This window comes from Vidua macroura, chromosome 3 (genome assembly GCF_024509145.1).
Source record: "Vidua macroura isolate BioBank_ID:100142 chromosome 3, ASM2450914v1, whole genome shotgun sequence".
Lineage (NCBI taxonomy): Eukaryota > Metazoa > Chordata > Aves > Passeriformes > Viduidae > Vidua > Vidua macroura.
In genome coordinates this window covers 57,832,570-57,849,478 of record NC_071573.1, presented here as the reverse complement: position 1 = coordinate 57,849,478, position 16,909 = coordinate 57,832,570, and the positions used below count along the sequence as shown (strand labels likewise).

Below are 16,909 nucleotides of genomic sequence, written 5' to 3'. Positions count from 1 at the left end.
AATGGGTTCACTGGTTATCAGCAGTACAAACTAACATTCGCTGTTGCATGAACTGCCTCACCTGGACCAAAAAACGGAGAGCTAATTTTTTTTCATGTCTAACATTAGATCATTATGTCTGCTATGGCATTACTGCTCTTAATATTTTAGTATTGGAGAAAACATGCTGTCATTTAGTAACTGGGTTTTACCACTGAGGATTCTTGTTCTTACTGCAAATTTCATGAACCCTGGCACTTTTGAGTACCTTCTTGCTGTCTTCAGCATCCTTTCCTAGTCTTCTTTTCCTCACACCAATCAATAGACCGAGCAGTCTTTTTGTCTTGCAAATTGCTTTATTTTAGCTGTGCATTTTGACTCTGCGCTTAACTAGGAATGGCTTTAAACAAAAAAGAGCTTTAATTCTGGATTAATAATTTTTGATCACTTAAACTATTTTTTTTGTTTTCACTTTTATCCACTTTTCCTCTCATGCATAAGTCCCCTAAAACAACTGAATGCTTTGAAACAAAAAGCACATTAGTTTTTCTTTTGTGTTTTTTAAAAATTACTATTTGGTCATATTCATTTACCTGGACTAAGTGCAATCCATTCGTAATCCCACTAGGTTACATATGCAACAAATGATTTCTAGTCCTGGTAATTCATGGGTTTTTTTATTTATCATTCTGAGACTTGCACCCCTGTCTTGCAGTGCCATCCATGTCTGCAGATGAATTGGTTTAGAGCTGTTCTAAAATAATTAAATATTTTCAGATATTAAATGGATATTTCCAGAAAAACTGGTCCTATTTTCTAGTTTGATTTTGATCACTTACTTGCGATCTTCCAGGACTATGAGAGAAATTCCTGATTCATACAATCTGAAGCTTTCATATGTCTGAATTGTAAAGTCATCTTTCCTTCCTTTTCCTTCATTTTTCTCTTGTTATCCTTTCCTGCTATTTCCAAACTCACAATACAAATGATGATTTTAACTTGCCTTGCTGTGTTTAACTTCTCCTTTCTTTCCTAGATTAAAAATATAAAGTAAAAATCAAACAAGCCTATTTAATTATTTCCCAGCATTGCAAATGTGATGATGCACAGTGAATGACAGTAGAGGGTGTGGGATAATAGGTTAATTTACCAGATGGATTTATAGTGGGAAGTTATCCATAGGGCAACCATTGTCCTTTAAATTTTAAAGCCTCCAATAAATATTTAATTACTAGATACTTGGAATGATGTCAGGCTTGCTTTTGCTGTACTGGAGGTGCTGTTCTTAGGGTCAGCAGACTGGAGTGTGCCAGTGTTCTTCAAGATGCTCCTGCAAAATCCAGCCCTTTGGCTTTAGCTGTTGTGGGAGCTGGTTTTGAAGAACTTTTTCTGGTCTCAGTAATCGTTTTTCACCTGTTTGTTTCATTCACCACTGCCAGCTGGAGAGCTTTTCATGTCTTAAACTGCAACAGCTATTTACTACTTAATGCATATCTGTGCCCAAGGTCTTTTGCCAGTAGCCTGCAAAGAATTCATGCAATCTAAAGAGTAATGGGGCTGTCTTTCAATGCAAGGTTGAATTTAAGTTTGAATTAAGTTGATTTAAGTTGAATTAAATATCATGGAAGCTGTCTTTGATATTTTCTGACTTTTGAATGATTAAGCACAAATCAGCTCATGTCCTGCCTACATTATTAATGCAGACTGCAGAGGGTGCTTGAAAGGAGAGTGTCCATCCTCCTCTCCCCCAAAAGTTTCAGCTGATAGATGTTTGCACCCAGAACCCCCACACCCCTATTTTAGCTTTTCTGGAGGCTGCTCCCTGCCAGATGCTGCTAGTGGTTTCTTGCCCCCCACATCTGCTATATGCATCACTTTGTCTCCCTCTTACTGGAACAGAACTGGTGGCAGTGTTTGTCTTTTTGCACAGCCTCATGACAGTAACAAGACCCTTAAAATACCATCCTTTGGCTATGCACAGACCCTTTCAGGCTTGGCCCAGCCCAATCTGTATCTAGCTGCTGAACTGTAATTGGAGCAACCAGACTAATCTCACCAATAGAATCTGTCAAACAGAAGACATGACTTTGTCTTTCCTCCCTCTGTCATTACAGCTGTTACGGAGCGGTCAGGCTCCTGACCTAAGGGCATGTTTTTCATGCCTTACATAAAACTCTTCAGATCGTGCAGGCGCAGTAGTTCAGATGGAGAAAAGATGTTTTGATTGTTTGTTCATTCAGCCAAAAATAAGAACAAGAGTTACCTTTTTGGGCTTCCCCCTCCATTTATGTTATGTATCAGAGTTCAAATCTGCTGTGAAATGAAGAAGATACACATGATATTTTACAGAAGATGTAACTTAATTGAATGCCATTTGTGTCAGCTACAATTATAGTTCTTTGTTTCATAAACATTTGTAATTTATTTTGTGTTATCACTTTTTGTGATATACAGGAGCTGTGTTACCTCTTATACTGAAATTTCAGTGAACTGCTGGTGCAGTTGCCCTCTGAATTGATGGCACTGTGAACTTCGAAGATATAGGAGAAAGTTGATTTGAAGAAGAAGGAAGAAGCAAGGATTTCTTCCATTTAACTGGTACCATTCAGAGTAAAACTAACCTTTCAGGAGCACTCAACTTCAATGAACTATGATCACAAAAAAGCATTATATACCTTCTATACAATTTCCACTCACTGCTGCTTTTCAACGTTGTTTCAGTTTGCTAGAATAGCACTCCAAGGGACAGAGTTCAAAATGTGTAACTGACAAAATATTCAATGTGCTGAACAGCGCTTCTGAATGCAGACATATGCACAATTGCTATTTACACAGTTCAGTGGATGTGTATTTTGATAAGTTTACAATATTAGCAGTAACTCCAGGCACCCTGTCTCAACAGTATTTAGGCTGAGCTGCTTAGATAAAATGTTCAGGAGGTTTACTACCTATGTGGGGAATTTCTGGTTCTTGGTGTGATATGCAAATTAGCATAGAGTTGGGATTATAAACTACTAAGTAACTGTACCACTGTTATGGATTATTCTTTATCCTTTCCAATTCTGATGGCTTTTACTGAATATATAGCCCATGGAAGACTTCTCTTCCTCTTGTTTAAATTGCTAGTGAATCTGTTGCATTGGGTTAGAAACTCCCATATTGCCAGATTGTGTTACAGTGATTGGTATCTTCATCTCAGCAAATGTCCACTCTTCCTTTCTGACCAGGCTGATTGGGCAAAGGGTGTGCCTTGTGTATTTTTGTTCATTGGGTATAACTGCCTGCATGACTGCGCTATATTGTCCCTGCACACTTTCCTTCAGAGATGGGGAATGGGGGACTTAATCATCCAAATTCTGTCCTTCCTCCTCCGATTCAAAAAGATGTTGAACAGTTGGCATTTTAGCTGGAGTTTGATACAACTCGTTTGCCACTTTGGTGCTTAACTTCACTTAGATTAACTTGAACTAACTTATCTTCATTGCTAATGTTTGGACTGTCTTTTACCCAGTAGAAGAATAATTTTGGTATTGCTTGAGGCAGTTGCTATTGGAGCTGTTAAATTATTTCACAATTGCTAGAACCACCGCATTTTTGTTAAAATGCTTCTTTAAAGGCCTTTGAGAAGAGTTGGTGGGGTACAAGAAGGCAGCAGCTGCTGCTGTGGTCTTTTTGCTTCATCCTGATTCTTAAATCCACCCTCCCCTTCGGAGGCCTTCAGGTCCATGTTTTCATTAGGTAGGTGCCAAAGTGATGCCACATCAGCAAGTCGATTGATGGCAGTGTACTTGTGGGAGAGGAGAGTCTTGCAGTGCCTATGTGTTGGCTTAGATGGAGGAGGGGCAACAGAGGAGCTGTGTGCCATGGCACTGAGGCCACTGTCAAGGCTGGACTTGGTGTGGGAGAGTGGCTGAGACCAGAGTTTTGTATGTGCAGCAGGGAGCTGCATAACAATTTTGATGAGAAAATGTATAAAATGGCCAGCAGAATATTTTTTTCATAACTGAAAATGCAATACATGGTGATATATGTGGATGATGAATTCTCATTGAGATTCTAGAGTTCAGAGGTCCTTCAAAATGTATGGACTGCTGCTGTAACTCAGGGAACAAGGCATCTGATGTGTTGGTGATGCAAAGACAGAAGTGTGTGGGTGGAGGAGGTTTAAGAAAAATTCTCTAAAGTACTCTATGCCTTAGACTTTGTGCTTCACAGCAGGTACTGAAAATCTGAGTTCTGATGGAGCATGTATGTCACCCTTGTAAGCCAGCTTTACACAAGGGAGATCTTCCACAGTGTTACCAAGAAAAGCAGTCCAATCCAAAATGCTTTCAAAACAATTTTGTGGCTTGCTGCAGTTGTTATCTACTTCCTCTTCCTTCTACTTTTTCTTCTTCATCCTCTTGCCCAGTACTATGAGAGTAGCATGACTTGTCCTACTGGCCATGAGTTAGTAACACATCCTGGCTGAGAGCAAAGGATTTCTTAAAAGCTGTCACTTCTTGTGAGGCTGGGGCTTGGCCTGATGCTGGCCTGGGAGCAAGGAATCAAGCCATCATCCCCTATGATGACTTCCTTGTCTGCCTCCAGGAAGATGGGTTTGAGTGCTATCACTAGGCTGCTTTTGGGGTTAGTTAAAAGATAGCTCTATGGACTAAGTGGGTATTTTTGCATTTCAGGAAGAAGAAATGCCAGAGGTAGAAATTGACATTGATGACCTTCTTGATGCAGCCAATGAAGAGGAGAGAGCTCTCAAATTACAGGTAATATTATTTTATAATTTTAAATCGGAAGGTGGCTGAAGTAATGCATCTGGATCGATATCTTGTGTTTGATTGAATCCACTGTAAATGTAGAATTAGAAAGGAGAGATTCCTTGATCAGTCTAGCATAGTCTACCAGACTGTTCAAAGTTAATCAAAATCCTTTTAGATAAAAAAGTTTTAGAAGGTAGGTGATAACACTAGTAAATAGAAGTTCAAAGAACCCAGTAATAGAGGGAGATATGCTAAGCCAAATTAGCCTTATTCCAACTTGTACAAGTATATAAAATAAAGAAGAGAAAACATAGAAAAATTAAGAACAGCATATGGGAAAAGCTATATGACTGAGAGTCAGTTATGATGACCAGATAGTTTCTGTGATTCACTTCAGCAGTAGAAATGTGTATACAGACCAGAAATCTTCCATTGTGCTTAGACTACTGGCAGTTATTTCTGTCTATACTAGAAAGAAATTGGAACCCATCAAAAAGTTCAAAGAAAGGATAAGATGGTCAGGAACAGGAATTAGTCGGGAAATTCAAAAACTATCTGCCAAAATTAAGCAGTTTAAACCAGCTCTCTAAACTTTTGAATCTTGTGTTTGGTAGGAGTTGATGAATGGAAGGATGAGGGGGAAAAGAAAAGAAATATTATTGCCTTAATATAAATCTCTCTCTAAATCAATATATAAAACCAATAGGAAATGTCTCCATTTAAAATCTTTTCAGATGCACTAAGAAAAGGAAAATTGTTCTAGAGTCATGGCTTGCCCTCAGCTTGCTCCTGGGAGGTGACTAATGTGGTGCTTTGCTGCAGCACATCTCATTTTCGTGCCTGTTAGCACCCTTTTCCTGGTGCCCGCTGGCCAGCCACAGAGACGTGGGGCATGGCCCCAGGCTGTCTGCTCAGCATTCATAAATAGCTTTGCTGCTTCTGCCTAAACTAGCTGCAGCAGCCCTCCGCTAGGATTGCCCAGCTAGGAATAACTAATGTCTCGATTTCTGCATTGCAGACTCTCATGTCTTCACAGAAAGCTGCCTTTCACATGTCTGTTCCTGGGAGAAATGTTCTTGGATTCTCTTCCTCTTCTCAGTTTTTCTTAGAGACAGGGATTTTGTAACTTCATACCTGGAGAAAGAAGCCATCATTTCTCTCCTGGTACAAATCATTCTGATCCACATAGGGAGCAAAGGTGACTTGTATAGCTTTGGGTTTTCAGTAACATCTTTATTCAGTGATTCCTGTTCTTGCTTCTTTCTCCCCTCCCTTGCCAGGTTTCATACCATGACTTGTTTATGTTCACTCTTACTCTGTATGGATACTGACACTTTCATATTTTGCTTCTAGGAAACTCTTGTAGATTGCTACAAACCAACAGAGGTAAAACTTTTTTAAAATGCTATTTACCTGGGGAAACTGTAGTTATGTTCAAGCTAAAGTAACTTTATTTTAATTCTTATGATAAAGTAATTAGATGAATATTAATGGCTAGCTGATAGACTTGGAGCTTTATATCCTAAAAATGTTTGTGCCTGTCACTTAGCTACAATAGGAATGTGATGGTATCCTGTGGAGGAACTGCTGGTCATTCCAGCTGAACTATCAATATTATTTGCTGTAATGTCCTTACTGACTATACTGACTTTTAAAGCTGCCATGTTATGAGAAATCTAAATATAGTTATCATCAGATGGCTAAAATATTTGCATGTTGGACTATGCTCTTCACTGTGAAATAATTTAATTTTATCTAGGACAGTAAAATTTATTCTGAGAACTTCTCTGCAGATATGCAGCTCAGCTAATTGTTTGTATGAATGGACTTGAATAAAATTGTGAGATAACCTGTACTAGCAGGATTTAGTTACTCAGCTTTCAGCTTGTGTATCTATTAATGTGTCCAGTGCCAATATAGCCTGCTTTTCATACAGTAATATATACTTACTAGGAGCAGTAAATATTGAAAAAAAACCCCTTCAACTCATTGTAAAAATCAAAAGTCTATGTCATGGGTCACTTTGTTAGTTCCATTTATAGAGTCAGTTCTCTCCCAGAAGTGACTGCTGCACAGTATTTACTAGAGGAGTTGGCTTACAGAATTCCTCTTGTCAGAGACTTTTCAACTGTGCATGACTAGAAGCCAGGTGTTTGGTTTTGAAATAAGGCTGCAAATAGGTTGGTTCTTCTGTATATCTGCAGCTGTAGCCACATAAACTGGTGGGGCTTAAGGATAGTCAGACTATCAAGAAGAACTGCTGGTACAGTTGAATAGGCGCTTCACAGCCCATGAGATATTTTCTTCAAGGCTTTTCCATTTTTATTGATTTCCATGGTAGATTGGGAAGATTCTCCAGAATTGTTATTGTAGTTGCTGGTACAAACCTTTTGACATTGGGGAATTGACACAGAAAGACTCAGCTGATAACACCTGTAGAGTTTGTTATGTATTGTATCTTGGTTGCCTTACAGCAGATAACACACATTTTCCATTATGGAGATGCCATAATGCCAAGTCTTCAGCTGTCTCACTGTAGTAGTGCTACACTACAAATGACCCTGTCACAGCCTTCTCCAGCCTTCTCTAAGCAAGTGCCATTGAACCTTGGTGCTTCTTCTTAAGATAGGTGTGAAGATGGATATGGCATGTGGAACCTGGCGTGGCTCTTGTCACAGGCTAGTAAGAGAAAGCTGGAGTCATGACTAAGTGGGAGAAACAGTTTGCAAGGGTTTAAGAGTCAGTCATGTGCTGACCTCTTATCTCTGTGTTATCTGAAGGCAGAGGAAGAGGGCAGAGATCCAATAATTACTAATAATTGCTCTTCTTCCTTCTTCATTAAACATGCCATATGAATGATTTTTTTTCAGCTGTGAAGTTTGACACAATGCAAGGACAAATTTCAGAGAGCTGATAAGGGTACATGACAGATGTCAGTGAGTGTTCCACTGGAAACCTTGAAAGGAAAGATTTGTGCCATACTGGTAAATTAAGTTGGTGTGGCAGTTTGAAGGAAACAACATCCTGGACACATCATTGTCTGCCCTCAAGGCACCTGGATCAAAGTGAGATTTTAATACTGAACTGGTGACCCGTGTTTTCAATCCTTTGTGGGTGGGATGGAGGCAGCTCCCTTATCTGTGAGAATTTTCATCCTCCTTGACAATCTTTAGAGATAGCCAAGTTGAGAGGGTACTTAATCCACTCACTCTCTACAACTAGCTGAAAGGAGGATGTAGACAGGTGGTGTTGGCCTCTTCTCCAGGGACTAGTGGTAGGAGAAGAGGACATAGCCTCAAGCTATGGCAGGGGAGTTGAGCTTAGACATTAGGAAGAAATTCTTCACAAAAGGGTTGGCAGATATTGGAATGGGCTGCCGAAGTGATGATTGACTCACCACCATGGTGGTGTTCAAGGAAAGGTACTTTGTGACATGGTCTAGTTGACAAGGTGGTATTTGGTCATAGTTTAGACTCAATCTCAGATGCCTTTTCCAACTTAATTGATTCTGTGAGGATAGTTTCCAAAATGAGTCACATCCCAGGATGTGTTTTATGACAGCAACTTTTCTTCATCTATGGCATGGTGAGCCCGGTAACACTGCATGACTGCTAGCTTAGGCCACTTAAAAATAGCGATTTTTATCCTGCCATATGTGGACTAAGGAGCCTTTTAGTTGGCTTAAACTTACTAATAAGGATCCACACCTAGTCTAGAGAATCTGCAATCTTTTTATATTTGCAGACCATTCAAAACTACTGAGGTAGTTGGCTTGTGGAAGGAGTTTTAGAAGATTTGTGGATAATGGATATGAGCTAATGGAATTTCTCCTGACCAATGAAATACAGTCTGTCAAGTGCACTAGGGGTTTTATCATCAAGAGTTTTACAATTTGGAAAAGGTAGTAATCCCTAACTGGGAGAAAAGTGATGTAATATGATGTTCCTGCTATTCAGAACAAAGAAAAATAGTACAGGCAAAAAGCTTAATAACTCAAAGCTGTTACCCAGCTGTGAAAAAAACCCTCTAAACCTGCAGATGTATATCTGAAGTCAGTTTTGCTCAGTATCTTCCATTTAGACTAAAGGTTAAGGAAAAACTGAGTAACGTTTGTATGTATCTTGGATTGACTTTTCATCAGGAAGCTGAGTTATCCAGGTCACTTAAAACATGGAAAGAGTTCCCTACCTCTTTAATAATTTGGCCAAAGATAGTAGCTGACAGTAACTAATGAGGAACTGTTACAAAACCTTTCTTCTAATGGAAATACAGCTAGACTGTTGAATGGACTTTAAAGTATTAAGAGCTTTTCTTAGGTAGCAGTTATGGCTATTTTAATTTGTATGGAAATATGCTTAATGTGGGAGTTTTATGTAAAGAATTATTATGTACACAAACTTAAAGGATTTAGTATCTGCTAAATCAGTGCCATAGTCAAATTTTGGATCTGAACATTCATGATTGAAGAGGAGCAGGGAGCAGCATCCTTTTCCAGCATCATCTGTGTGCCAGAGCAGTCAGTTCTTCATACAGTCCCACACGTCACTTGTGGAAAATCCCACCCTGGCCTCTGTTGAGTTGCTGTCTCAGCTCTGTCTGGTGTTCTCTGTCATCATCTGATGGTGGAGAATCTTGATGTTCACAGTGAATATAACAGATTTAAATATAATCTGCAATCTTGATGATGATGTTTAGATACTTCACAATAGTCTTATTTAGGATAGGAAGACAGTTGTGATTGTGAAATTCATTAGGTTTTTTCAAGACATATATTTTGAAGAAGGCTGACTAAATCTGTGTTGCTGTTATCTCTGCTGTTGGTAACAGCAAGGCCACTTATTTAGACTGGGCATTGGAGAAAATTTGAAATATTTGTGGCTGATGTGAATTAGAGCTTCCACTAGTGGGACAGTCAAAGTGATGACAGGCAAAATGGCAAAGAAACTCTTAAACTGCTATGGGAGAGAAATCCAATGAGTAGGTAATTTTTATGCTCACTGGCTCCAAAAGATGCAGCTGAGCAACACAAGGTCTGCAGATAATGAGTATTTGAAGAGAGCTGAATAAATTAGATTTGCAGTTTATTTACTTCTTTCTTTTCTTATAGAAATATACAAAGCTTCAGATAAATGGGCTGGAGATCTCTCTCATTCAGGCAGGATTAAATCTATTTTGTTAGTATAATTCTTCACTTAGTGCAAAATAGGAGAAAAAGGAGATGAAGTTGCATCATTAAAGGAAGTTGCAGTGCTGAAAACTTCTAGTAATAATTTTTAATATGGTTTGCAAACAAACTATGTTGAATTGTTGTGCATATTTTCTGGATAACTTGGGCAGAGATTTAAGTTACTGACTACTCAATTACTTAAGTGTTTGGACTATTTCAGCAGCTTCTAACACTTGAAAAAGGTAGAGATGCATTTGCTTAACTGTTTCTCCAAGTTTAATTCCTAGTTGGAGCAAATGACAGGCTTGTGATGCAACTTTCAGAGTTGTCTAGGCACTGTGGTTTTTAAAGATAAAAGCTGTTTTGTGTATGTATTGACATAAGGTATGTTTTTAGTATACAGGCCTTAATAGAAAGGTCAATGCTTCTGAAACAAAACCCCATAACTTTTGAAGGACCATATGTTTATTTTGGTCCTAATATGTTAGGAGTTATTTCCAATCAATGTTCCTGTTTGTTTTTTCTATGTAATTGCAAAGCGGCAATATGTAGGGATACCCACAAGAAGCAATAGTCGCTGCAGATGTGTACTAAAGCCTCCATGTAGTGTGCTGCCTTACATCTGGGCAAGCCAGGGCAGCTGATGGGTGGTAAATTTTTAAGTCACAGCAAATGTATTTTATGTCCATATTACTTGAAATAAAACAGGAGAATTTATAGCAAAAAAAAAGGTTAGAAAACATGCTTGTTTAAAAGCAATGCAGGCAGATGCATTTCAAGTAAAACATGATTTCTTGTTCATCCATTTGACCACTGAATTCAGTGAACTAAAACTTTTTATGTGCCTGCTGAGATCTGCCCTATATTGTACTACAGCTTTGGAGGGAATTAAGCTTGCATGTTTTCATTTCTGCAGGTACGCCTGAACACAACTTCTAAATACCCACAGCAATATCAGAAGGGAAGAGCAAGTATAAGCTGTGCTTGTTTACATGCTGCCGAATTGAAGAATAATTGGGATGCAAGTCTTTACTGTAGCTTTGTGGTGTATACTTAGTGCTTTATACAGAGCTCACCAAGAAGCTGAATTGCTCCAAAAATTTCGTGCTCTGGACACTAATGGTGCTGTGGCCTCATTGGAGAGGGCACGTTGAGGGCATCATTCAGTGAGGCTACAGAGATGCTGCGCTGGTTCTTGCTAATAGAAGGCATCTCCTGGTCCTGCTCTCCTAAAGCAGTTCCCTTCTCTCTGTACAACTGGCTTTAGCTGTGGGATCACTCTCCAGGCTGACTTTAGTTTTTACATCCAACTAATGAAGCCATCTCCGAGAAATGGCCTTGGGCAAACAGTTAAGGAAATCTTGGTTTTTGACCTGGCTATAGGGAAGTAAAGCTCTGAAGGAAAGCTAACTTAGGATTCATTTCATGCTCTAGTGAAGCAGGAGGACTAGAAACTCTAAATTTTAGTTTAAAAACTAGTCCTAGTACATGTGTACTGTTCAAGGAAGAGAAATCTGGAGAGGCAGAGTCTAATTAGTCTCCAGAATTAATTGGAAGACTTGAATAGGAAGCCTGAAATTCATTGTCTGTCAAATGACCTCATTAAAACAATGAGTCACACCACCAAAGCAGAGAGGTGAAGTGATTTCCTCCCCTTTTCTGAATTATCGTTTCACCTTTGTTTTTGCCTTTATTATTTTTTTGCCAAAGGCTGAATATAGATGAGTTCAAATGAACTATATATTTAGTCTGTCTCTCATTAAAATTTGCCTTTAGAATTAGAAAGATGTCTTCTAGAAACAAGGATTTAGTATTAGAAATTAACAAAATCCTCAAGACTTATAATAAGGGTGCCTCCTTTCAGAAAATCTGTAAAAAAGAGTTTTAACCAAGTTTGCATACATTTTTGCACTTTCTAAAAACTTTCTTTTTTATTTTATTTACCAAGGCAAAGTGCTGGTGTGAGATTTTTCTTGTATTAGAAGTGCATGTAGCCTGTGTATTCCTGGCTATAACCCTTCAAGGAATAATGAACAAGTTCTTGAATCCTTAGCTGAATTATTCTTGTTTTTTAACTCCATGAATTAAATCAGTAGATATAGGTAGATAATTCAACCTGTATTACAGAAGTGCTTTTAACATAGATTAGTACATGGTCACCTTTCAAACGTCTGATGCTAAATTTCAGCATATCTTGTTAGGGGGGATTTCAGTAAAATGCTCTGTGTAAAATGATTTTTGTGTACAACGTAGAGATAGATGTGGATATTAAGTCTTGACTCAAATGCCCACAAGGAACGGCACTGCAATTTTTGAGCAATGGCTTAAGAAAACAAAATGGGTATTGGTGACATAAACCTGAGTTGATTAGTTATAAAGTGAAGGTTTACTGAAATGCTGCGAGGTCTCTTTTCCTGCCTCCGTGAGGGAAAATGTACATCTTTTCTAGAACGCTAACTTTCCTTCATGGGGAACAAAAAGCAAAGCAAGAAAGGCACAAGTACCAGAGCACAACTGTGTGGATGACAGCCAGCTCCATGCGAGTGTCAGATGCAAAGTGATACTTAAATCAGAAATGTGCTGAACCAGTGCTCTGGTTTGGGTGTCTACGGGAAGTGCACAACAGTGCTGCTGCATTATGCAAAATGTCTGCCACACGCAAAATGTTTTTGTTGGGTAACACAGACCCTTATTTCAAGGAAAAAAAAAAAAAGTTCCTCGGGAATAAAGCCTTTAAAATCATTATATGTACTTCTTCAAATGAATGCCTTCTCTGCCTTAAGAATAGTTGCAGTTGCTTCAGATCTCCTTTAGGGGGTTAACCCTACAGTTTCATTTATTTTGGCAGCATTAAGAAGTTTCTGGGTGGTGTTAAACTTGCCTGAAGACTTCAAGCAAATAGCTCGTTTTGCAAAAGAAGGTGCTTTTAATAACTCTTCAAAGTTAAGGGGAGGAATTCCTCTCTTTTGCTATAATGTCATATTAAAAAGCAACTGACCCTTGGCTACATTTCATATCTAAGAGAAACTTGCTCCAGACTCTACTGAGCTGTGGGAGAACAGGCAGAGGAATGGCAGGGTGGGGTGTCCCTAATGACTACAGAGTACCATAGGTGTTCCTGCCCACTCTGCAGATGTCCCTTCCCATAAGGCTCTTACTTCTGTGAAGCTGCTGGAGAGTTTTGAGATGCAGTTCTTGTAGAGTATTTGTGACTTGAACAGACAATTAAAATTTTTTTGTAAGGGAAGAACTGCACTTCAGCCCATTCTTCTCCAAAGCTGTCTTAATCTGGTGGGACTACAGTTTGTTGGTTTTTTAAAATGGAAATATTTGCTGAGAGGCAATACAAATGACACTAATCCCAAGTAAAAATCTTCTATGATTGCTTTATTTCTCTAAGGATTATACTGCACAGCTTTATATAAGTTTGATAGGAAAAATATCCTAAAGTGTGTTTGTGTGTTTCAAGCAGCACCATGCCATATAGTTTTGCATTATCTATCAGATCCTTACAGTGATGATATGATGACACAGAACTAATGCAAAGTTTGTTGAAAGCTGTGCATTTTTAGAGTAAGCATGTCTTCCTCCTCCTGCTGATTTTTCAGTGGAGAAGTACTGGACTGTAACTAGTTTAAAGTGAAATTGTTGCAGTGGCTTGTGCCTTTGTGTGAAGTAAGACAGCTTCAAGAGGATGGAGGGAGAGGATTTGGGGGTCTTAAGAAACCTGTTTTTCTGACCATCTTATTAGGCTCTCTGTCCAGATGGGAAGCATAATACTGATATACGTAGATGTATTCCTGAAGTGGCCTTCACCTAGTTCAGGTTGGAAACCCCACTGCTGTGTAGCTGCTCTGCCTTTGCTGCTGTTCATTGCAGCCACAGGTAGTGTGGAGGCAACAAAAACCATGGTGCAACAGTATATGCAGTTCACTATAGAGGTGCATAATCTGTCAGGAAAGGAAATTGATTTGTTGGGACCAAGGTCTCACCAGAAAAACCTGACATATTTCTCAGGTTAAAATACACATTTACATAGACTTTCCTTACGTGAAATGTAGCACCTTGCAATACATGTTTCAGCCTGACCTTTTTTGAAAGGTATTGTGTTGTCATTTAAGTGGTGACTTTGTTCAGGGGAATTTTTAACTTCAAGCATCCATCCAGGAAATCATGCTTTTAGTTGTTTCATAGAATCATAGAATGTTTTGGGTTGGAAGGGACCTTAAAGATTATCTAGCCTGACTGCCAAGGGCTGGGACAACATCTGTGAAGCTCAAAACCCTGTCTAACCTGGCTTTTCACATCAACCTAACCGAATAATTACATTCCATGTTTGCAGCTAGCTGATTTAATAAGAACCATTTTGTAGGTGTATACACAGTACTGTGGATAAACATTATTTTCGCAATGTGACAGTAAGGAGGTCACTTAGCTTTTAATGGACCTGCAAGAAATTGTATACCAAAAGAGTTTCAGAGATGCAAATCTGTAAGCTTCTGCTCTCACACAGTTTAGAGAGGAAATCTGCTGAAACTGGGGAAAATATCATTGTGACTAAAGGCCTAGTCCATGAATTGGTCTGTTGTGTTCTGTTGGTTTTTTTTGGGGTTTTTTTGGGGTTTTTTTTTTGTTTTTTTTTTGGGGGGGGGGTGGGGGAAGGGCTGGGTTAATTTTTTGTTTGTTTGTTTTCAAAGTAGTGTCATTCACTTAGTTCTGCAACCAGCTTAACCTATGATATACCAGTGGTGCTACCTCTGGCTCCTTGTTCCTGCCTTGCCTTGGACTGACACAAGTGTTAGTGTGGGCTGGGTGGTGGGCCTGGTCAGAGAGCTGAGCCAGCTTGGAAAGTAGCAGGGCAAGAGGAAAAACAGCTGAGTTTTTTAGCCAGATCAGCTTTCTTGTACAGCTCAGTATGCAGCCAACCAAAATACTGGTTCCAGCATGGAGAGAGGCAGGAGAAACACCTCTTTTGGCAAGAATGCTGATTTCTGTGCAGCTTAAACTGTGGAAGTCTGCTTTGACTGTTTGCATTGTAATCAACCATAGGTTTTGCTTCATTCAGTGGTCAGTTTAAGGCCCTGTGCACTACAAGCCTGAAAGATGGGTTATAACTGAGCCAGCACAGTCACAAGGAAAAGCTCATTGTTCACACTTCTGCCGGATGGGAAGGATGTGTATAACGTTCCTGGTGATCAGGTCAGGGAAATCCCATCTTAGCAGTAAAAGCTTAAATAAAAATGTATCGTCCATGTTTTTTTTTTTTAAAAACTTGATTATAGTATTATGGGACCATTAAAATTACTAATATTTTCTGGTTTTTTCCTAGGAATTTATCAAAGAGCTGCTAACTCGGATAAGAGGAATGAGGAAACTCAGTCCCCCTCAAAAGAAGAGTATATAAATAACTCAAAGTAATAGCACTCTGTAAAAGACATGGCAAGGGAAATGGGACTTTGAATACAAGACCTTTATTAAAATAATTGTCTTTCTCCACAACTTTTTTGATTTTATTCAGTTTTGACTCAAGGAATTTTTTTTTTTTTGGTGTGTTTTAAGGGTTCTTTTTTAAGTGTCAATTATTTTTTATCAAAAATATCAACAATTTGGATGCTGCTCAACTTTCACCTGAGGATTACTGAAGCAAGTGAAGAATCCAAGAGTTAGAGATGAGGGGCAGCAAGCCTATATGGTGAACCAGAAGATCTTGTAAATTTACAGAGCTAGGAGACTTCTCCTTGCAACTAGTTGGATAACGTTTCTTAAGTTGGTTGTACATTTAACTCATGGATGTCAAGTTTCTTGTGCTTGTCTGTACATAAATTTTAAAGTGGGTTGTGAATACTGTTTCACATGGATGGAAGGAGAAGTTTGTTATAGTAAATTATTTAAATGGTGGTTATTGCAAATTTGCTATCAAAAGGTACCAATTTAGATCACTAAAATGAATGCTGCCATTTTTCTAAATACCCTTAAAGCAGCCCAGTGAAGAATCTCATCATATCTCCTTGTTTAGACCGCAGCATATGAAAATTGGGAATTTTAAGGGCTTAATTTGTAGACTTAAAAGTTATTTGGTTGACTTTGATGCTTTGCCAGGATCACTTCCTCTCCACCTCATGGTGTCTTGGAGCTGAAGAGTGATATCTAGAGAAATGTCCATGACCATTTAAAAGCTGGTTCATGCTGGAGGAAAGGCAGTGATACCAAAATGAATTGCAAGTACTGTATTGCTTTTAATGATGTGGTCTTAATCTAATGCAGATTCCTCTCCTATTACGGTAAGCAAGGAGTAATACAGCCTTTGTTTATGGCTCTGCCCTGAGAAGTGGGAGACTTCTTAACTTGGGCTCTCTTACTTGTAAGAGCAAGAGCAGAGATCCCTGCTCCCTTCTGGAAAATGTCCTAACTAGAATGTTTGATAAGCTACCATTTACTGGTAGGTGACATTAGTCAGGCATTTTATATCAAGGGTGCTCTGAACATATTTTATTTTTCAAAAGAAGTACATGTTTGTGAATTTTATGTATACTGGCAAGCTTTTTTAATGTATTTAATTTTGTAATGTTTACTGATGATTTTATTTACCAGATATTTACTCAAATAAATGGAACAACTTGTGACTTGTTACATGTACACTTTACAAGACTACTGTTGCTGAGTAGGTTTGTAAATGGAATTGCTTGTCAAAAAGAGAAGCCTGTAAGGTGGTAAGTACATGGGAACTCGGCTGTATAGACCCTAACTGGCTTTTAATGTACTCAGAATCACTCAGCCCTTGCCCAGTATCACTCACACTCCTGTAACCTGGTGTACAGCTTCACTTTGAAAGTCTCCTCCAGATGAGACCTTCCTTCCCTGTGCCCTAGGGAATTTAAAAAGAGGTGGGGAAAAAAAGCTTGGAAATTCTTGCAGATAAATGCTGATAAATTCAGATTTTTTTGCCCACCAGAGATGGACTGTAGGGGAAGGCTTACACTGGGTGGCTCTCAGTTTCCTAGTGAAG

At 38.8% G+C, this 16,909-nt stretch overlaps 1 protein-coding gene across 1 annotated transcript in view; it reads left to right on the top strand.

Moving 5' to 3' along the window:
* Positions 1-16,533, top strand: part of PPP1R14C (protein phosphatase 1 regulatory inhibitor subunit 14C) — a 51,755-nt gene extending 35,222 nt beyond the window's left edge. Inside the window, exons 2-4 of the mRNA XM_053974589.1 lie at positions 4,659-4,742; positions 6,090-6,122; positions 15,233-16,533. Of these exons, the coding sequence (XP_053830564.1) occupies positions 4,659-4,742; positions 6,090-6,122; positions 15,233-15,307 (192 nt within the window). The 3' untranslated portion in view covers positions 15,308-16,533. The remainder of the gene's footprint in view (positions 1-4,658; positions 4,743-6,089; positions 6,123-15,232) is intronic.
* Positions 16,534-16,909: the final 376 nt, after the last annotated feature.